At 44.3% G+C, this 22,591-nt stretch overlaps 1 protein-coding gene across 1 annotated transcript in view; it reads left to right on the forward strand.

Moving 5' to 3' along the window:
• The window catches only part of PQBP1 (polyglutamine binding protein 1), a 408,542-nt gene extending 387,026 nt beyond the window's left edge, over window positions 1-21,516 (forward strand). Inside the window, exons 2-7 of the mRNA XM_082263422.1 lie at window positions 2,800-2,884; window positions 2,980-3,091; window positions 4,729-4,829; window positions 13,842-13,976; window positions 14,058-14,115; window positions 21,284-21,516. Coding sequence (XP_082119548.1) covers window positions 2,818-2,884; window positions 2,980-3,091; window positions 4,729-4,829; window positions 13,842-13,976; window positions 14,058-14,115; window positions 21,284-21,440 — 630 coding nt within the window. The 5' untranslated portion in view covers window positions 2,800-2,817 and the 3' untranslated portion in view covers window positions 21,441-21,516. The remainder of the gene's footprint in view (window positions 1-2,799; window positions 2,885-2,979; window positions 3,092-4,728; window positions 4,830-13,841; window positions 13,977-14,057; window positions 14,116-21,283) is intronic.
• The last annotated feature ends 1,075 nt before the right edge of the window (window positions 21,517-22,591 follow it).

The raw sequence follows: 22,591 nt of genomic DNA on the forward strand, positions 1-22,591 counted from the left end.
CCCCATTCCTAGGCTGACTCCCCCATTCCTAGGCTGACTCCCCCATTCCTAGGCTGACTCCCCCATTCCTAGGCTGACATGAGGAAAGAAAACTGATAGGAAGTACTGATAGACCCATATATATATATATATATTTGGACGCAGGCACAACTTACACACTTTTGGCTCTTTATGCCACCAGAATTAAATGAAACAATCCAAATGAATTTGAAGTGCAGACTTACAGCTTTAATTCAAGGGTTTGAACATGAATATCTAGTACAAATTTTAGGAACTGCAACTATTTTTATACACAGTCCCCCCATTTTCAGGGGCTCAAATGTAATTGACAAATGTATATAATGATAAATGTTCATTTTTAACATTTTGTTGAGAATCCTTTACTGCGAATGACCGCCTAAAGTCTGGAACCCATGGGCATTACCAAAGATTGGGTTTCCTCCTTCCTGATGCTTTGCCAGGCTGTAACTACAGCTGTCTATAGGTTGTTCTTTGTGGGTCTTTCTGCCTTTAATTTTGCCTTCAGTAAGTGAAATGCATGCTCATTAGGGTTGATATCAGGTGATTGACTTGGCCATTTCAGAATATTTCACTTCTTTTCCTATAAAAGCTCCTGGGTTGCTTTTGCAGTGTGATTTGGATCATTGTCTATCTGTACTGTGAGGCGCCATCCAATCAACTTTGCTGTGTTTAGCTGTATCTGTGCTGACAGTATATCTCTAAACACTGCAGAATTTGGCTGCTTCTGTCACATCATCAATAAACGCCAATGACCCAGTGCCACTGGAAGCCATGCATGCCATCACACTGCCTCCACCATATTTTACAGATGACGTTGTGTGCTTTGTATCTCGAGCTGTGCCAAGCCTTCTCCACACTTTTTTTCTTCCCGTCATTCTGGTACAGATTAATCTTAGTTTCATCCATCCAAAGAATGCTTTTCCAGAACTGGTCTGGCTTTTTTAGATGTTTTTTGGCAAAGTCTAATCTGGCTTTTCTATTCTTCAGACTTATGACTGTTTGCACCTTGTGGTGAATCACGCTCTTTATTTGCTCTCATGAAGTCTTGATTGTAGACTTTGACAATGATACGTCCACCTCCTGGAGAGTGTCCTTCACATGTCTGGATATTGTGAATGGGTTTTTCTTTACCATAGAGAGGATCCTGTGATCATCCACCACTGTTGTCTTCCATGGATGTCCATGATCTTTTAATGTTGCTGAGCTCACCAGTGCGTTCTTCTTTCCTCAATGTACCAAACTGTTGATTTGGTCACTTCTAATGTTGCTGCGATCTCTCTGATAGATTTGTTTAGTTTTTGAAGCCTTACGATGGCCTGTTTCACTTGCATGGACAGCTCCTTTGATCGCATGATGTAGGTTCACAGCAGTAGAATCAACTCCAGACCCTTTATCTGCTTAATTATTAAAATAATGAAGAAGTAGCCCCCAACTGGCCATGAAATTGCTTTTGATTCAATTGTCCAATTGCTTTTGGTCCCTTGACAAAGCGGGTTGGCTATTCTTACGAGCTCTAATTCCTAAACCCTTTCTCTGATTTGGATGTAAATGCCCTCAAATTAAACCTGAGAGTGTGCACTTTCAGCAGATATCCATTATATCAGTGGTCCTCAACCCTGGCCTACAGGGCCCACTAACAGGCCAGATTTTCAAGATAACTGAAATACATCCCAGGTGATATCATTTGCTGCTCAGTGATTGCAGTACTCTAGTCCAGTGGTTCTCAAATCCGGTCCTCGGGACCCACTAACAGGCCAGATTTTAAGTATTACCTTGGGGGATGCAGACTAGAATACTGCAATCACTGAGAAGCAAATGAGATCACCTGTGATGTAATTTAGTTCTCTTGCAAACCTGGCCTGTTGGTGGGTCCCGAGGACCGGATTTGAGAACCACTGCTCTAGTCTGCATCTCCCCAAGGTAATACCTAAAATCTGGCCTGTTAGTGGGCCCTGTAGGCCAGGGTTGAGGACCACTGCATTATATAACTATAGCTTGAATATGTTTTGGTAAATACCTGGAAAAAAAAAACTAAAATTGTGTACCCTTCCTGACCAGGCCATTGTCCTTGTCCCCAGAAAAATAACATAGGGTAAATCTTTCAATGGAGACACTAGTTCTGGTGACCTGGGGGGCCCAAAGGCATTTCCTGTTTTCCTATGGGACAATAAGTGAAGGCACATTTCCCCAATGGGACACAGATGGCAAAAAAAGGGGGTTTTAACCCTCCCTTACTCTATCCGAAATGCAAAAAAAGGGGTGGCTATTAGTTCAACTTTAAAGCCTATTGCTCAGAAATGGCCGGCAGTTGTCTCACACAGGATGCCGGTCCAGAGCAAAGACCTGTAGCTGACACTGGAGCTAGTGCATGTTGACAGGAAATGGCTGAAATCTGATGAGATCAGCAGCACCGAGGTGTATCCAAAAGGGTCAAAGCAGTATTATTTTATAGAAAAAAATGGTTTATTAAACTTGGTTCTTTAGCAAACGCCATGTCGTCCAGTTAGAACTTAGATCTACTTTAATATAGCTGGGATGATCTTTTATATGTGCAATCACAGGACTTGTACCGTAGCAATACTTTTACTATGGGAACGTCATTTTTAATCACAGTCTCTGGCTGTCATCAACTGAAACATACCAATGCAAAATCATCTTATCCATTTGAAAGGACCTGGAAGAGAATAAGATCTCAGTTATGTCTTCTCAAAGCAATGTAAGGCTTTAGCTAACGCTGGTCTGAGAAGAGAAATCTCACAGTAAATGTTTCTTTCTCTTGCAGGTTAGTGGTCCAGAATGCCCCTTCCGTTGGCTCTTCAGGCTCGATTAGCCAAGAGAGGGATTCTGAAGCATGTGGAATCAGGTGAGCGGATGTATGCTTATATCATTTTTATTGTCTACTCCTGACACTATGTAGATTCTTCTCACTCAATCCTTGTCTGTGCTATATCCCATTAGAACCAGCAGAAGAGGTCATTGCAGAGGATTATGACGATGATAATGTTGATTATGAGGCAACCCGGATAGAGAATCTTCCTCCAAACTGGTACAAAGTGTTTGACCCAGACTGGTGAGTCCCAGCTGCTGCTTATTCTGGCTGACTTGTGTAAAGTTGGGGAAAGGCCAAGGCCAGTTCACATTAACCTGCATGGTAAATGCAGAGTTTTTTGCCACTTTCACACGGGCGATCCAATCAGGTCCGCCTGTCAGTTTTTCAGGCAGACCTGATTGGACCCTCCAGTCTCTTCTGTGGAGCAGCAGATGTCTGGCCACACCATCCGATCTGATCCTGTTCGCCAAAAACAGACAGATGGGGGACCTATTGTCTATCCCTTTGGCGGATCAGATCGAATGGAAATGCACAGGTGGTCAGTTTCCATCCGATTGCCCCACTCGTCGCAGTTTTACGCTGGTACTTTGATGTTAAATACCGGGGGTTTGGCAGCAGATAGCTGCCTTAACCCCGGTATTTTCTTACATGGCGGGTGGTCCTCTTTCACATAAAAGTGGTCCCAGCGGGGGAATTCGCCGCAGGATCACTTTTATGGGTGGCGGGAGAGGTGCCCCCCTCCTGCCGCTTCCAGATCATTTTCCCCGCTTACTGGAGCCGTCGGTAGCGGGGAAAACTATTCGGTCTGTCCATGTCCCAGGCAGGAAGTTGAGTGAGGGCAAGATGGCTCCCACTCGACTCTATAGCCTTGGAGGACCGGAGTGATGTCATACTTCGCTTTCTCCCAACGACACTAAAGGGCCCTTTTTTTTTTTTTTTTTTTTTTTTTTTCCATGCTGCAAAAAAATAACATTTTTATTAATTTTTTTTTCTTGCTTTTAAGTGTAGATGTGAGATCTGAGGTCTTTTTGATCTCGCATTAAAGAGGACCTGTCCTGCTTATTTCTAATACAAGGGCTGTTTACATTCCTTGTAATAGAAATAAAAGTGATCAAAAAACATTTTTTTAAAAGGGACAGTGTAAGAATAAAAGGTAAAATAAGAAAAAAAAATATATATATATAAAGTGCCCCGTCCTTCCGGGCTCGTGCGCAGAAGCGAACGCATACGCCCACATATGTAAACTGTATTCAAACCACATGTGACATCGCCAAGAACTTTTTAAAGCGTCGCCTATGGAGATTTTTAAGTACCAATGTTTGTCGCCATTCCACGAGCGTGTGCAATTTTGAAGCATGACACGTTGGGTATTTTTTTACTCAGCGTAACATTATCTTTCACATTATAGAAAAAAATTGGGCTAACTTTTTTTTTTTGTTTTTTTTCTTATTTTTTAATTTAAAAAAAGTGTATTTCTTTCCCAAAAAATTGTGTTTGTAACACTGCTGGGCAAATATGGTGTGACAAAGTATTGCAACATTCTCTATTTTATTTTCTAGGGTCTCTGCTAAAAAAAATATATATAATGTTTGGGGGTTCAAAGTTATTTTCTAGCAAAAAATACAGATTTTTACTTGGAAACAACAAGTGTCAGAAATAGGCCTGGTGGTTAATACCTAGTTTAAAACAACATGTACAATGCCTTTTAAAGGTGTTTTATAATGTGGCAGGTTTTCTTTAGGGCTGGCATCTTCCCAAACTGTTAGTTTACTAGACAGTACAGTTAGTGATGTACCCTAGGCTGGTATGATCACAGATGGTCAGAGAAATATTTGTATTCAGATTTGTGATTTTCTCTCCCTCTCTCCTTAATTCAGGGGCCTCCCTTATTACTGGAATGTGGAGACGGATATGGTGTCATGGTTGTCTCCGCATGATCCCGCTGCTATTATCAGCAAAAGCACAACCAAACACAAAGGTGATGCCGTCTGCATGTCACTGTTTGTGAAGTGTCTCATGTATAGAGTTCTTTCCTTTCATCATACTCCATTCTCTTCTTCTTTCCTTCCCTTCCCACTTCTATCCACACCTATTCCCAGCTCTTTTCTTAAATTCTCTTCTCCATTTCTCTGGTTAGAAGTGATTTGCTTTTAGTTTGTAAACATTTTTAATTATTGATTTTATCGTCTAGTCCTATTGTGTTAGGCCTTTTACACACTTTAAGAAAATTGGAAAAACTATCCATTTTTTTTTTTTTCTCCACATGCTAGTCCCATATCGACAAACAAGAGTGCCATTATATGGTACAAATCTTCTCATATGACAAAATACAACTTTCTATGTACATGGCTAGAGTCTTAGGGCTCTTTCAGACGGGCAATCCGATCAGATCCACCTGTCAGTTTTTTAGGCAGATCTGATCGGATCCTCCATGCAGCTCTATGGGGCAGCGGATGTCAGCAGAGACACCTCCACTGCAATCCGTATCCGATCCTGTGCTGAAATCTGGACGGATGGAAACCCTATTTTTCGATCGGATCGGATGAGAGCGGACAGACGGTCCGCTGTCATCCGATCCCCCATAGAGAGCAGCGGGAGCTGTGACACCTCCCTCTCCACACGGAGGCAGACCGTGTGAAAGAGCCCTATCTCTAGTCTACAGTTGCACTTTGTTTCTGATCATGCGCAAAATTGCCAATTTAATTTTGATACTGTACTAATGAAACCAAAATTGGATATTATGACAACTAAAGAGAAAATTTCCAGCATGTCCCTTTTGGCAATATTTTTCTGAACAGTCCTTATCGGCTTGCTAAAGCAGTGTGCTAACGAACAGAAAACCGAACGATCGCTTTAAATACAGAAGAGTGATCCTTTTTTCTAATAGTGTGTACTTGGCTTAAAAAAAACTACAGAAGAAGTCACTAACACCCATGGTATATTCTATCATTTCTTTATCTTCAAAGATATACTTACCCTGTGTATTTTTTGCTGCTGGTTGCATGCTAACGCTGCTCTTCAGCCAGTCTTGCTGTGCAGGGCATTACAGGATGTGAATACAACTATGTAAAAGGTAGAAACTGGGGGAAAGTTCTTCCTGTATGAAACACTTTAAGCAGTGTTCACAGTAGCTGTGGCTGCCACTCACAGTGGGGGGTCTGCTGCGTCCCTGTTCTCAGTTTCAGGTCTGAATTCAGACCTGAAACAGACCAGAAGATTCACAGGACCCTTTTCCAGTGGAGACCACGGCCACCCTGGGGTTGTGCGAACTGGCTCCATTGAGAGCTGGTCACACTCTCCTCTCGTGCGAATTGGATGCGGAGAATCCCGCATCAAACTCGCATAAGTGTGAACCCAGCCCTTTTTTTTTTTTTTTTTTTCTGTAAGTCTGAGGTTGATTATACTAAATCTGTAGAGTGCAAAATCTGGTACAGCTCTGCATGGTAGCCAATCAACTTATATCTTCAGCTTGTTTTGACTTCTTCCGGACCGCCCCACACATATATTGCGGCAGGGCGGCCCTTCAGCGCAAAATCGCATACCGGTTTATTTTTTTCTTTTGGGACTGGGGCACACATGCGCGTTGCCGGTAACCTGCTGTGGTTGGACACAGCAGGAGCCAATCAATGGGTCCAGCGGACCCGATGTTTGCCGGCAGCCGGTGATCATTCCCGAGCGAGGCAGAACGGCAGTCCGCCTATGTAAACAAGGCAGATTGTTGTTCTGTCAGAGGGGAAGATGGAGATCTTGTGTTTCTGCTAAGCAGAAACGCGGATCTCTGTCTTTCCCCCAGTCAAAGCATCCCCCACACAGTTAGCAAGCACTCTCAGGGAACACATTTAAACCTTTGATCACCCCTGATGTTAGCCCCTTCCCTGCCAGTGTCAGTACGGTGTCCAGTGCTAAAACAAAATGCACGATCACTGTATTGATGTCACTGGTCCCCAAAAAGTGTCACTTAGTAACAGATTTGTCCGCCGCAATGTCGCAGTCCTGCTAAAAATCGCTGATTGCTGCCATTATTAGTAAAAAAAAAAAAAAAAATGCCTTAAAAATATCCCATGGTGTGAAGACCCTATAACCTTTGCGCAAACCAATCAATATACGCTTATTGGGATTTTTTTTTTTTTTTTTTTTTAACCAAAACCATGTAGCAGTATACATATTGGCCTAAATGGATGAAGACATTTTGATTTCTCTTTTGTTCATTGATGTACACAGCTCCTGATCTTCTTAACCATTGGGTTATATTGCCCCTACAGGACCCTCACCGGACAGGGTCTGGCCTGCAAGTCAAACGCCTTGAAAGGTCGCATTTGACCGGTTCTCGGCACGAGTCGCAGCCTTCCTCCTGGCCGACAGAACCCCCCCCCGATTTCGATGGTGAGGGGCTCTGTGCCTGGAGCGGTGACCGCCTGGTTACTGGTTTGGTGAGTAGCTGTCCCCCCTCTCCCCCTGGAGGGTTTTGGGGTGGACGTGGGCCCCTCCTTGGGACGGTTGGACCCCGGGTTCTCCCCCTTCCTGTCGGGCACCCCCCTTAATCTGTCCCCCCATCCTACCCCCCCCCCCCCCCCCCACTCATGCTAGGCCTGTGTCAGTGTTCTGGTACACCTCCTGGGGTGGGGGCAGGGCGCTATGGGGGCAGGGGGGTGCACTGCCGTTGACTAGACGATTGGCTGTGCGGGGGGGGGGGGGGGTTACCTGGTGAGGGCTCCTACCAGGGCCCCTCGTCCTGCCTGGGCCTGTCCTTGAGGCCTAGGGATCCCTCCTGGGTACCTGGGAGCCTCGTGGTGTCGTGCAGGGCCGCCATTTTGTTGTAGTCTGTGTGCTCAATGGACGGTGGCCATGTTTGTGGAAACCAGCAGCCATTTTGTGGTGGTTTGCTATTGAAAATATCGCCGGCCATGACGGTGGAGCCCTGTGGGCGGCGATTTGGACGGTGGGAACCTCTAGTGCTGACTCCTGCATCTTTTCACTTCCTGATCGCCGCACGTGGATTGCAGATTATCCTGGTGGCTGTGGGTGCCTGTTTCTGCTGGGTGGTGAGTCTGGTGGGGTCCTCTCCCTCGCTTGGTGCTTTGTGACTGGCAACCGGTTGGTGCTGCCAGCGCCGTGGGTGTTTCTTTGCAGTGTGTTACACTTTTTGTGGGGCCCCCTGGAGCACATCTCCCTACCTGATCTTCTCTCTGAGGCTGTGGGGCCCTCCTGCTCCCAACCATCCATCGATGCACTGAAGGCGGCCCTGGAGTCCTTTGTGTCCCGGGTGGAGGTGGTGTTTGGGTGACAGGCTAGCAAAAAACCCCCCCTGCCTTCCCTTGCCTCATCTGTCTCATCAGATCCTGAATCTGATTCGACTGCCACGGACGTGGGTCTCCCTGCTGGGTCTGCAACATCGCCCCCGGAATCCTCAGATAGTGAGAATGATTCCTCCAAATCTGCAACTGCGCATGAAAAGGCGCTGGTGGAAGCACTGATTGCATTTGTGCGTGAGACCTTAAAAATGGAGGTTGCAGGTTCCCTTTGGCACGCACAAGCCATCCAGGGCGGCAAAGGTGTTTCCTTTCCCTGACTATTTTGACAGAATTATCGCTAAAGAGTGGGGATGACCAAAGGGACCCCTTGAGGTTCCTAAGCGATTTGCTAGGGGATACCCCTATGAGGAGTCCCTTCTTAAGAAGTGGACTGTTCCACTGGTGGTGGACCCTCTGGCTTCCAGATTGAACAAGGCAATCATGATTCGGCAACCATGATTCTGGTTGAAGAGTCCCCAGTCTTTAAGGATCCAGCTGACAGGAAGGCGGAGGCTGTGGTCCGCAAGAAGTACACTCTGGCTGGTTCGGCACTAAGGCTGGTATTCACCATTGTCCTGGTGTCGTAAACTCTGATTGAGTGGGCTAAGCTTTTACGCCGTGACCTGGAGGGAGAACAGCTCCCCCCTGCCTTTGATGAGCTGGCGGACCAGCTAGTCCAGGGGCTGTAGTTTATCTGTGATGCCTCTTTGGATGTGGCTCCCCTAGTGGCTCAGCTCTCTGTTTCGGCAGTGGTCTTTTGGTGTTTCTTTTGATTTAGTTGTTGATCTGTGGACCAGACTTTGAAAAAGGCCTTGACTGATCTTCCCTTTCAAGGAGATCGTCTGTTTGGAGCTACCCTTGATGACATCATTAAAGGTCTCTCAGGGGGAGAGTACCTTTCTTCTGCAGGCTACTAAGGGCAAGGTCCCTCGTCGTAGATGTCAGCCCCCCTTCTTGGCTTCTCCAGACCCGCGGACAAGGCTCCTTCAGCATGAAGGTGCGCCCTAAATCGTATTGGGGGTGGGGGAAAGTCTTCGCTGGTTTCCGGACCCATGGACTTCCCTGGTACAAGACAAGTAGGTCCACTAAGTCATTCAGTCCGGCTACAAGATCGGCTTACCCCCTGGTAAGGTTCTTTCCTTCCAACTGTGCCTGTCCCCAGACTGCTTACAGGGTCTGTTTGGAGTGCTTATCCTGGTTCCCATTTCGGAACGTTTTCAGGGTTTTTACTCAAACCTGTCTACAGTTCCCAGGAAGGAAGGCAAGGTGTGTCCAATCCTGAACCTCAAGGCGCTGAACTGCTTTGTGCAGGTGCAGAAGTTCAGGATGGAGTCCTTTCTCACGGTGGTTGCATCCCTGCATCAGGGGGATTTTCTTGCCTCTATCGACATCAAGGATGCTTACCTTCACATACCAATATTTGTCACCAGCGCTTCCTCCGCTTTGCAGTGGGAGAAAAGCATTATGTTTGTGGCGTTACCCTTTGGTCTCGCCTCTGCTTCTCGGGTCTTCACAAAAATGTTAGCCCTGGTGCTAGCATTGTTACACCAATGGGGGATCGCGGTACTGGACTACTTGGATGACCACCTCCTGCCTGTCTCCTACTGCTCTGGTGGAAAATCTGGAAATCACCATACGAACTCTGAGGGAGTTCGGGTGGATTCTGAATTTTCAGAAGTCTGCTCTGGTTCAGTCTGCAAAGCTGGACTATCTGGGTCTGACTCTGGACTCGGCCTTAGCCGGAGTGCTCCTTCCTTTTGGACAAGCTCAAGACATTGCAGGCTGCAATTCATCTCCTGCTGTCTAGCAGATGGTCATACCTCCGGACTTGCGTGCAAGTGCTGGGCCTGATGGTGTCTACCTTTTTTGAAGCGGTTCTGTTTGCACAGTTCCATACAAGGTCCATGCATACTTCGCAGTCTCTGGACAATCAGATCCAGCTGAGCTGGGGATCGAAGGAGTCCCTGATATGGTGGCTTCATTCTCCAGTGCTTCAGCTGGACAAATCTTCCTCCCCTTGTATTAGACAGTGGTCACCACGGATGCCAGCCTGTCTGGCTGGGGAGGCGTCCTCGGCAAAAATTCTGCTCAGGGGCTCTGGACACTGGAAGAGTCCAGACTACCAATTAATGTCTTGTAACTCAGAGCAATCAGACTGTGCCTTGACCATTGGACGGATCGTCTTCAGGGATGTCCAGTGCGCATTCAATTGGACAATCCCATGACCATGGCTTATGTCAATCACCATGGGGGCACAAGAAGTGTCCTTGCGGGTCTGGAGGTAGCCAGCATTCTAAGGTGGGCAGAACAGTTTGTTCCAGTCCTCTCCACCATACACATTCCCGGGTGGAAAACTGGCGGCAGGCGTTGGACCAAGGGGAGTGGTCCCTTTTTTCCGGAGGCGTTTCATCAGTCGTGTCTCCGGTGGGGTCAGTATCGTCTGATGTACGCATTCCCTCCACTAAAGCTTCTGCCAAGATTTCTATGCAGGATCGAGGCAGAAGGGATTCCTGTCATCTTAGTGGCTCCAGACTGGCCTCGCCGGGCTTGGTACGCCGATCTGGTGCGACTGGTCGCTGACTCTCCTTGGAAGCTTCCTCTCAGGGAGGACCTGCTGTCCCAAGGACCAATCTTCCATCCTGCTTTACATTCGCGGATTTGACGGCTTGGCTGTTGAAGGCCAGGTGCTGATGGATAGAGGTTTGTCTGCATCGGTGATTCCAGCGCTGTTAAAAGCTAGGAAATCGACTTTGTGGAAGTCGTACATTGTGTGGTGTGAGTCTCTTGGGGTTCATCCTCATTCTTTCTCGGGGGATCGGATCTTGATCTTCCTTCAATGGGGGGTTGAGCAGAAACTGGCCTTGAGTGCAATCAAGGGTCAGGTGTCGGCCTTAGCAGTCTTCTTTCAACCGGTCTTGGCCACACACTCCCTGGTGTGTACTTTTCTTTAGGGAGTTAGGCACTTGGCCCCTCCAGTGCGGTCTCCGTTGCCGCCTCGGGATCTTGTTGCTTTGTCCTTCAGAAGCCCCCTTTTGAGAATCTTTGGGAGATTCCCCTACATAGTTACATAGTTGGTGAGGTTGAAAAAAGACATCAGTCCATCCAGTTCAACCTATGATGTGTGTGTGTGTGTGTCCGCTTTTAACCGTACATTGTATACCCCTGTATGTTGTGGTCTTTAAGGTGTCCATCTAATAGTTTTTTGAAACTATCAATGCTCCCTGCTGATACGACTGCTTGTGGAAGAGAATTCCACATCCTTACCGCTCTTACAGTGAAGAACCCCTTACGCACTTTAAGGTTAAACCACCTTTCCTCTAGTTTTAGTGAGTGGCCACGTGTCTTATTGTATCTCCTTTCTCTGAATAGTTTGTTCCTTATGCTAGGGTCGCCAGTACAGTATTTGTACATGGATATCATATCCCCCCTCAATCGTCTCTTCTCCAGAGAGAATAAGTTCAGTGCTTGTAGTCTTTCCTCATAGCTGATGTCCTCCATTCCCCTAATTATTTTTGTTGCCCTTCTCTGGACTTTCTCCAGTTCCAGCACATCCTTCCTTAGGACCGGTGCCCAGAACTGGACAGCATACTCCAGATGTGGCCAGACCAGAATCTTGTAGAGTGGGAGAATAATCTCTTTATTTCTGGAGTTAATCCCCTTTTTTATACATCCCAGTATTCTGTTGGCTTTGCTTGCAGCGGCTTGGCATTGCATGCCACTACCAAGCCTGTTGTCTACCAGTACCCCCAAGTCCTTTTCCATCCTAGACTCACCCAGAGGTTCCCCCCCTAGTGAGTAGCTTGGTTTCTGCTTTCTGGCCCCCAAGTGCATTACTTTACATTTTTCAACATTAAATCTCATCTGCCATGTAGTTGCCCACCCCATTATTTTGTTCAGGTCCGCTTGTAAGGTTTCCACATCCTGCATAGAAGATATTGGCATGCCTAATTTAGTATCATCCGCAAATACTGAGATTGTACTAGATATCCCCTCCTATAGATTAAACAGGATCCCAGAAGGTGGTCTTGGTGGCTATCACTTCTGCGCACAGGGGGTTGGAATTGGCGGCGTTATCCTGTCATTCACCTTACTTGGTGATTCACAGAGATAAGTTGGTTCTTTGTCCCTGTCCATCGTTAATTCCAAAGGTTTGTCTCTGATTTTCATTTGAATGAAGATATTGTGTTGCCTGCCCTTTGCCCCAGGCCAAAACATCAGAAGGAAATTTTGCTTTGCATGCCTTGGATGTGGTCCGGGTAATTCGGGTGTACCTGGCAGCTACGAAGTCTTTCAGGGAGTTGGACACACTATTTGTGCTTACGAATGGGCCTCAGAAAGGGTTGTCCGCTTCCTCTGCAACCATTTCCTGATGGATCAGACAGACTGATTCAGGCCTGTTCCATCAAGGATCAGGTTCCTCCTTTCCCTGTCAAGGCACACTCTTCTCGGGCGTTCAGTGCCTCCTGGGCCTTCCGTTATTCGGTGTCAGTGACGCAGGTTTGCAAGGCGGCCACCTGGTCGTGGGTGCACAGTTTCACAAAGTTCTATAAAGTGGATGTATTGGCGTCTGCGGATGCTTCCTTTGGGAGAAAGGTTTTGCAGGCTGCTGTTTAGAGGACCTGATCCTCTTTGGGGGTGTATTGTTTTTTTTCGGGTGAGCCCCAGTCGTTTTGGTTGAGCTCCTGTTTACCTGGTTTACTATAGTTTAGCCTTGGGGATTTTTTTTTTTTTTTTTTTGCTGTTCCCACCCCTTTGTGTGTTAACACTGCTTTGGGATGCCCCAATGTTTAAGAAGATATGGAGCTGTGTCCGTCTGTTAACGAAGAGAAAATTCGATTTTTGACTTACCGTAAAATCCATTTCTCTGATTTTCATTGACGGACATAGCACCCACCCCTCTGTGGAGTTGTAATTCTTCTGACACTGCTTGTAGCAAAACTGAGTACCTATAGCAGAGAGAGGAAGTATACCCACTGGGACTGCCCATAGGCGTAGCCAGACGTTTTTTTCTGCGTAGTGTCCTACTCCTGTAGGGGGCAGTATAACCCAATGGTTAAAGAAGTTCAGGAGCTGTGTCCGTGAATGAACATCAGAGAAATGGATTTTATGGTAAGTCAAAATTCCCATTTTTTTTTTTTTTTTTGTAATTGGATATGTTTTCTAGCAGAATTAATGTAAAAATATGTAGCAGAACGAAAATTGGCTTAAACTGATAAGGATTTTTTATATATATATATATATATATATATATATATATATATATATATATAATTTTTTTTTTTTTTTTTTATTGGATGTTTTTCTAAAGCAGAAAGTAAAATAATATAAATAATATATAATTTTTTTTTTTCCCAAAATTGACAGTCTTTTTTGGTTTATAGCTCAAAAAATAAAAGCCACAGAGGTGGTTGAATAACACCAAAAGAAAGCTATTTGTGGGGGGGGAGGAGTACATCAATTTTGTGTACAGTGTTGCATGACCACGCAATTGTCAGTTAAAATAACGTAGTGCTGTATCGCAAAATATGGCTTGGTCATGAAGTGGGGTAAACCTTCCGGTGCTGAAGTGGTTAAGCTTTGACAAAAATCTGGAAGCTGATTGGTTTCTATGCAGATTTTGCACACTCCAGTTTTAGTAAATCAACCCCTATGTCTCTCTCATGGATAAATGTTTATCTTCCTGCTTTTTCTAGTTCCAGAATCCGAGGAAAGGTTGGAAAGGTCTGAGAGACTGGAGAGGTCTGAGAGGTTGGAGCGGGTTGAGAGGGACGATGTAAAAGAGAGAAGACACAGCCGGAGGGATGAAGTGGCTCCTTATCCTAAATCTAAAAAAGGTGACAGAGCTGAGGAATATTTCCCAGTCTGAGCGTAATACCAGCTTCCTTGAGATTAACTAATGTGTATACTTTTCCCAGGAAGGAAAGAGGAGGAAATTGATCCCATGGATCCCAGTGCTTACTCTGATGCTCCAAGGTAACTATATACTGTATATTATTTTTATTTATATATATATATATATATATATATATGTATGTATGTATGTATGTATGTATGTATAATCCTCCTCATTAAGATTTTTTTTTTTTTTTAATTACAACAACCTAAAAAAGTTTAAAGAAAGGAGGCTCACTTTACTGCTCCAGTAGCATATACTTGCCTTACTTTAACTCCCCCACCACTCTCTTCATCTGCCATTAAAGTGTAACTAAACGCAAACTTTTTTTTTTTTTTTAGTTTTGGATAGAGTGGAAAAGGGAAATAAAACACCTTTCGGTTTTTATTGCTGTCTGTAACCCCATTAGGGAGACTCGCCCTCTCGATTTGTCCTGTTTACCATTTTCATCACAAGTGAAAGTAAAAGAAAATCCCAAATTTTGAGTTGCCATTAGAACACTAAGAGAAATTTTCCAATGGTGATACAACAGGATTCAACCCACTTTGGAGGGATTTCCACTCACTTCTTGTTTTGCCTATGGGACAAAAAGAAAAGGAAAATCTCCTTTTAAAGAACATGGATGGTAAAAAAACTAAATGGGGGTTCTAATCTCCTCCACGTTGGAAAAAAAACAATTTTTTTTTTTTTTTATGAGCAGAGATTTATATAGAAGGAGAGCTAGGGGCCTGTTTAGATAGAGGGTATAATGGCACCTTCCCCCATATGTACAATATGGAAAGACAAAACGAGGGCAAAGATTGGCCCAGATAATAGGTCAAGCCGTGTCCTCAAAGAGAGGGGGATTTAAATGTGCCTCTATATATCACCAAAATATGCATATATTTGTACAGGATAACAATAACACATATATATTTAAAAAATTGGAAAATCTTTATTTATACATAGAATAAAAACAATAAGTACGTAAGTTCATCTACAATGATTGAGATGGGAGTAACAATATATTGTATAGCATTATAGCATGTGCAGAAAGAATTGCTGGAGCTACGCGTTTCGCATAATGCGCTTCCTCAGGGTCCAGCAAAAAGATGTATTTGAGCAGAAAATCAATTTAAACAATCCTAGATTGAAGAGCACGGTAGATAAGGTGGGTCGTACTTATTTTAATTTAAAAACGGGTAGTGTAGAAAGGGAGCCAGTAAGCCCAGGGACTCATTTTAAAGGGTCATATTCATGGTGACCAAAGGGTCACAGAACCAAGTGTAGGGAGTGAATAGAGTGATCCAAATATTAATTGTTAGTGCCGGTTCACACTTATGCGCTTGTACTGCGAATGCGATGCGTTCTAAATAGTCTCCAATCGCATGCATTTACAAAATACATTGAATTCGTGACGGTCGTTCACATCTATGCGTTGCGATCCAGATGCAAATGTGATGCGATGATAAAAAGGGTCTTGTGCGAGTTTACAGCGTTGCGTTGCGAATTTAGTCTCCATAGACATCAATGTAAATCGGTCTGGACTCGCATTATCAGTTCAGATATGTGCGAATTCTTATGTGCGAATTCTTATTTTTTGTTTGATTTTCCCCTCAGCTCCACCCCTCCTGAGCTTAATTAACATAATCAACGCAATCAAATTTTCATTACAATCGCGCTGGTACTATTGAAAAACATAAGGTAAACTCGCACTGCAAATTCGCATTGCAAGCGCAAGCGCATAAGTGTGAACCGGCACTTAAAGTAAACCCCCTATACCTATATCCACAGGTAGGGGGCAATGGACATGCCCACGTGTATATATAAATAGTCCTTTCAAAGATAAGGGTGAGTATAGTGCACCTCGTGCATAACTAAATAGAGCAGAGTCACCGGGTATACTGGGTATTCGGCTCACTTCATAAGATCAGGTGAATGGAAGCCAAAAATCTCACAAATAGAGGAGCCGTCTGAATACAGACCTGCTAGTGCTTTTTTTTTTTTTTTTTATACCACAAATATACTCGCAGCAGAAGAACATGCATCGGAAACAAAAAAAGCAGCAATAGTGCAGTGGTTCCCCTGAGGATGTAATTTTTATGAAATGCATTGGGCGGGGCATGTCTTCTGATGCCATTGCGTGTTACTGCTGTTTTTCGTTATGCTCATATAGCGGCAGAAAATGCATGCATATCTGCTGTTTAAATAAAACCCGGGGGTTTTGGTACAGTATTACAATGTTGAAGGACTGAGGTGTTGCTATTATAAAAAGAAGTCAGGGTGGATTCTGTGGGAATTTCACTTTAATTTATTCCTTTCTCAAGATTAAGGACTTTGAGTTGCACATTGTAATTATTTGTTTAAACAAAAGCACTGATATTCTATAATGTGAGGGTTTAAAATATTTACAACTTAAGGAACAACCCTATGCATATGGAGTATATATACTTTGTTCAAAAAAATGAAAGGAACACTTTGAAAACACATCAGATCTTAATGGGGAAAAATATCATGCTGGATATCTATACTGATATGGATTGGGTAATGTGTTAGGAATAAAAGGATGCCACATTGTTTGATGGAAATGAAAATTGTCACCCTACAGAGGGCTGAATTCAAAGACCCCTCAAAAATCAAAGTGAAAAAATGATGCAGCAGACTAGTCCATGTTGCTGAAATTTCAATGCAGCAACTCAAAATGGTACTCAGTAGTTTGTCTGTCCCCCACATGCTTGTATGCATGCCTGACAACATTAGGGCATGCTCCTAATGAGACGGCGGATGGTGTTCTGGGGTATTTCCTCCAAGATATGGACCAGGGCATCACTGTGCTCCTGAGCAGACTGAGGTGCAACCTGGAAGCATCAGATGGACCAAAACATAATGTCCCAGAGGTGTTTTATTGGATTTAGGTCAGGCGAGTGTGGGGGGCATTCAATGGTATAAATTCCTTAATCCTCCAGGAACTGGCTGCATACTCTCGCCACATGAGGCCGGGTATTTTTATGTGAACCAGGAGAAACCCAGGACTCACTGCACCAGCATAGGGTCTGACAATGGGTCCAAGGATTTCATCCTGATTCCGAATGGCAGTCAGGGTGCCATTGTCTAGCCTGTAGAGGTCTGTGCGTCCCTCCATGGTAATGCCTCCCCAAACCATCACTGACCCACCACCGAACTGTCATGCTGAATGATGTTACAGGCAGCATAATGTTCTCCACGGCTTCTCCAGACCCTTTCATGTCTGTCACATGTGCTCAGGGTGAACCTGCTCTCATCTGTGAAAAGCACAGGGGGCCAGTGGTGGACCTGCCAATTCTAGTGTTCAATGGCAAATGTCAATCGAGCTCCACAGTCCAGGCAGTGAGCAGAGGACCCACTAGTGGACGTCGGGCCCTCAGGCCACCCTCATAAAGTTTGAACTTTTGGTCAGAGACATTCACACCAGTGCCCTGCATGAGGTCCTTTTGTAGGGCTCTGGCAGTGCTCATCCTGTTCCTCCTTGCACAAAGGAGCAGATATTGGTCTTGCTGATGGGTTAAGGACCTTCTATGGCCCTGTCCAGCTTTCTTTGAGTAACTGCCTGTCTCCTGGAATCTCTTCCATGCACTTGAGACTGTGCTGGGAGACACTGCAAACCTTCTGGCAATGGCACGTATTATTGTGTTGGACTGCCTGAGCAACCTATCCAGGTATCGCCTCATGCAAAACTAGTGAAAAACAGTCAGAATAGATGAGTTGGGAAAAAAATGCCAATGGCCATCACCTGTAAAACCATTCCTGTTTTGGAGGCTGTCTCATAGTTGCCCATCTAGTGCACCTGTTGTTAATTTCATAAACACCAAAGCAGCTGAAACTGATTAACAACCCCCTCTGATACTTAAACAACCAGATCAATATCCTAGGAGTTTAAATGACTTAAACAGTGTATTTATAGGAATATTTGTGGATATTATGGTGAGCAGCTGTCTCTCTTTCTTCATAGGTTTTATTGGAGAATTGTTTTTTATATTGGAGATTTTTGATTTACACTTTTTTTTTTTCTTTTTTTTTTTTTTTTTTTAAGGAGAAGTAAAGCCAAAGCTTGTTTGTTTATACTTCTCCAATGGATCACAGAAGTGCAGTTTGTTCTGCATTACTGTGATCCACTTTCAGCCAACAGTGGGCTAAAGCTGATGTCACAGAGCTGGTCCATGCTCAGGAAAGATTGCGACCATATTGTCGGGATCCACCCAGCAGCCTGAACCGGCACCTGGCTCAGCCTCTCGGCAAGCCACTGAGAGCCTGATCCAGCCCCTCCTGCCACCTCCACAGCTCAGCGCTCTTGTGAGCGCCCAGCTCATAGGAACTATACTTTCTGACTGTTAGCTCTCCCGCTACAAGAGATGTTTTGCCAACCCTTTAAATTGGACCAATCAGTATCCAAATATTTACATTACTAATAATAATTTTCTGCCAGCTTACATTATATTGCAAAAGTATAGTTTACAAAAAAGTACCTTTTTTAAGATTAAAAAGCTCTTCTTGAGATTTAGTCAAGTAACTGCTTAGGCAGATTTTAGAGAATTATGTTATTCTGCTAGAGGCAGCAGGAAGCCTTTCCCCAAGACTGTATGTTGTACATTTTGTAGCATGTCACAGTTAGAGACAGCAGAGGCGGGCTGAACTTTGTGAGTCAGTTTGGATAGGCGCAGCTCCGAAAAGGATTTAATGCAAATATAGATACTGAAGTCATAAATGATGCTTGAGCAAAGATGGTCCTGGCCTTCTGGGAAAAAAAAATAGTGAAGGCATTGTCAGGGGGAGGGCTGTGGTCTCCTTAAAAGATAAATCTGCAGGGAGGGGAAAAAAGTATTTGATCCCCTGATGATTTTTTACGTTTGCCCGCTGACAAAGAAATGAACAGTCCAAAATTTTAATGGTTGGTTTATTTTAGCAGTGAGAGACAGAATAACAAAGAAAATATTCAGCAAAACGTATTTCAGAAAAGTTATGAACTGATTCATTTGCATTTTAATGAGTGAAATAGGTATTTGATCCCTTATCAATCAGCAAGATTTCTGGCTCCCAGGTGTCTTCTATACAGGTAATGAGCTGAGATTAGGAGCACTCTCTTATGGCCCTTTCACACACGGAGTCTGTCAGGCGGACTCCGTTTTTCTCAGCGGGGGATTGATCCACCGATCCCCGCTGAGCAGGAGGATGACAGCTGTCTCTCCACGATGTGTGCGGAGACACAGCTGTCAGGTCCCCATGCATCTCTAGGGGGGAATCGGATGGGAACGGACCATCTGTCCGTTCTCATCTGATCCGCTGGACAGATGGAAAATAGGGTTTACATCCGTCCAGATGTCAGCGGACATGTCTCCGATGCCCCATAGAGATGCATGGGGTGACCATTCAGATTTGTCAAAAAAACTGACAGGCGGATCTGAACGGTCCGCCTGTGTGAAAGGGGCCTTAAAGGGAGTGCTCCTAATCTCAGCTTGTTACCTGTATAAAAGACATGTCCACAGAAGCAATCAATCAGATTTCAATCTCTCCACCATGGCCAAAGAGCTGTCCAAGGATGTCAGGGACAAGATTGTAGACCTACACAAGGCTGGAATGGGCTACAAGTCCATTACCAAGCAGTTTGGTGAGAGGGTGACAACAGTTGGTGTAACTATTCGCAAATGAAAGAAACACAAAATAACTGTCAATCTCCCTCAGTCTGGGGCTCCATGCAAGATCTCACCTTGTAGAGTTTCAATGGTCATGAAACGGTAAACAATCAGCCAAAAACTACAAGGGAGAATCTTGTCAATGATCTCAAGGCAGCTGGGACCATAGTCACCAAGAAAACAATTGGTAACACACTACGCTGTGAAAAACTGAAATCCTGCACCGCCCGCAAAATCCCCCTGCTCCAAGAAAGCACATGAAGTTTGCTAATGAACATCTGAATGATTTAGAGGAGAACTGAGTGAAAGTGTTGTGGTCAGATGAGACCAAACTCGAGCTCTTTGGCATCAACTCAAATTGCCATGTTTGGAGGAGGAGGAATGCTGCCTATAACCCTAAGAACACCATCCCCACCATCAAACGTGGAGATGGAAACATTATGCTTTGGGGGTGTTTTTTCTGCTAAGGGGACAGGAATAACTTCACCGCATCAAAGGGATGATGGATTGGGCCATGTACCATCAAATCGTGGGTTAGCCAGGGCATTGGAAATGGGTCATGGATGGGTATTCCAGCATGACAAAAACCCAAAACATACGGCCAAGGCGACAAAGGAGTGGCTGAAGAAGCACATTAAGGTCCTGGAGTGGCCTAGCCAGTCTCCAGACCCTAATCCCATAGAAAATATGTGAAGGGAGCTGAAGGTTCGAGTTAACAAATGTCAGCCTCGAAACCTTATTGACTTGGAGAGGATCTGCAAAGAGGAGTGGGACAAAATCTCTCCTGAGATGTGTGCAAACCTGGTGGCCAACTACAAGAAACGTCTGACCGCTGTGATTGTCAACAAGGGTTTTGCCACCAAGTATTCAGTCATGTTTTGCGAAGGGGTCAAATACTTATTTCACTCATTAAAATGCAAATCAATTTATAACTTTTTTGAAAAATGCGTTTTTTATGGATTTTTTTTTTTTTTTTGTTATTCTGTGTCTCACTTTTAAAAAAAAAAAAAAAAGAACCTACCATTAAAATGTTAGACTGTTAATTTCTTTGTCAGTGGGAAAAGGTACAAAATCATCAGGGGATCAAATACTATTTTCCCGTACTGTATATCTTCAAGTGTTAAATTTACACATTTACTAAACCTGCATGTATTGAACATGGTAAATATATCTGACACCTGAACCATTTTAATGCATCTCATATGTGATAGTTACAGACAACTACTGAATTGTGGAAGTGATGCCCACATCCGTAAAATATGTGCACAAGACCCCCTCTGGTGGGATTTTTTTAGGGCATAGATCAAAGGTTAAAAAGAGCACAAATTTTATTGCATATAACTTACACAAAGATAACCATAGTAAGCAAATAAAATCAATGCTGTTGTATATGAATAGTTGTACAAACGTAGCCTAAGTGAGCTTTTAGTAACAGAGATAAGACACCAACGTGTTTCTATAAGTCAACATTTTTTTCTTCCTATGGGGTACAAGGCTACATAGTGCATTAATTCTGTTGTATGAAAAAAATATGTGATGTGTGAGGTACTGTTATTTATACTTTGTATCATGAACTTGCATAACTCTGTTCTCTGCACTCCAGGGGGACATGGTCCACAGGACTGCCTAAAAGAAACGAGGCCAAAACTGGAGCAGACACCACAGCTGCAGGACCCCTATTCCAACAGCGACCATATCCCAGCCCAGGAGCTGTGCTTAGAGCCAATGCCGAGGCATCCCGCGCTAAACCAGTGGAATAAAAAGATGCTGGAGTGCCGTTCTGTTATTTCCTACCCTGTACAGTTTTCTGCTTGGATGTTTAATAGTCGTGTATGTGTGTTAAATAAACTCTTTTTATTAAGCATTGGTACTATGAGTGTATATTAAGAGAAAGTATCAGCAGGTCTGTCAGTGTATAGGCTGCCTCGTACGAAGAAGCTGATACATGCTGATATGAAGAATGAATGAACTACCATAGCATTACAAGCTGACAGCTTGTTAAAACTTCAAGCTGACAGCTGCAAAGGCTGCCGTACCTTGTAGCTTTCCATTCACAGGGCACTGTAAATGAGGGACGTGGCTGGGTGGGCGGAGCCCAGCACCCCTGTGTGTTCTTTAAATTTTGACAGCTAATGGATGGAGAAGATCCCCTGCTAGCTGGCACAGTGCGGGGCCTTGCATTCATAACATGTTACACCCCAAATATGGGTCTAACATGTTATGAAAGGTGAACTTATCCTTTATGTCCTGCTAGATGACTTCAGGCTGTCCCATTATGAAGGTATACCTATGAAAAACATGAAAAAAGGGTGTTTTATACTGTTTAAAATCCAGTAATACTGTGGGGGAGATTTACTAAAAGTGGTGCACTCAGATCCAGTGCAGCTGTGCATAGTAACCAATTCGCTTCGAACATCGTTTTTAGGCACTGCTGAGTTTGTAGAGGCTGATCTACTGACAGTCTAAAGCAGAATTAAGCCCTCCTATCCTTTACTGCCAAGGAAGCTGCTTCTGTTTGATCTGTAACTGCCATGTGATCAGTTATGACACTAGTCATTTGATGGTTTGGTTGAAGGCACAAGCAAATGGGACAGTTACCAATCCCAGCATTCCAGGAATGTAACTGTTTTTTGAAAGCCTTATATTGATTGGTTTTGTACCGCTTTATGATTTACAGCTGTTCAGGGGTTCTGGGCTTCAGGAAAATGTCTGCCTCCAGCAAGAAGAAACAAGAGCAATGCTAGAGGAAATTTATAGCACACACTCATTTTGGTATCATAATTATTAAAGTAGAAGTTCAGGCAAAACCGAACGCTAAACCTGCTTTGTCTAACCCTGTAAGGCAAAAATCACTATATTTACCTATTCTGCAGCCAATCCAGTCCGGTCCCAGCATCAGCGGCGGCTTCAG

Source organism: Pelophylax lessonae, assembly GCF_965119305.1.
Source record: "Pelophylax lessonae genome assembly, chromosome: 7".
NCBI lineage: Eukaryota > Metazoa > Chordata > Amphibia > Anura > Ranidae > Pelophylax > Pelophylax lessonae.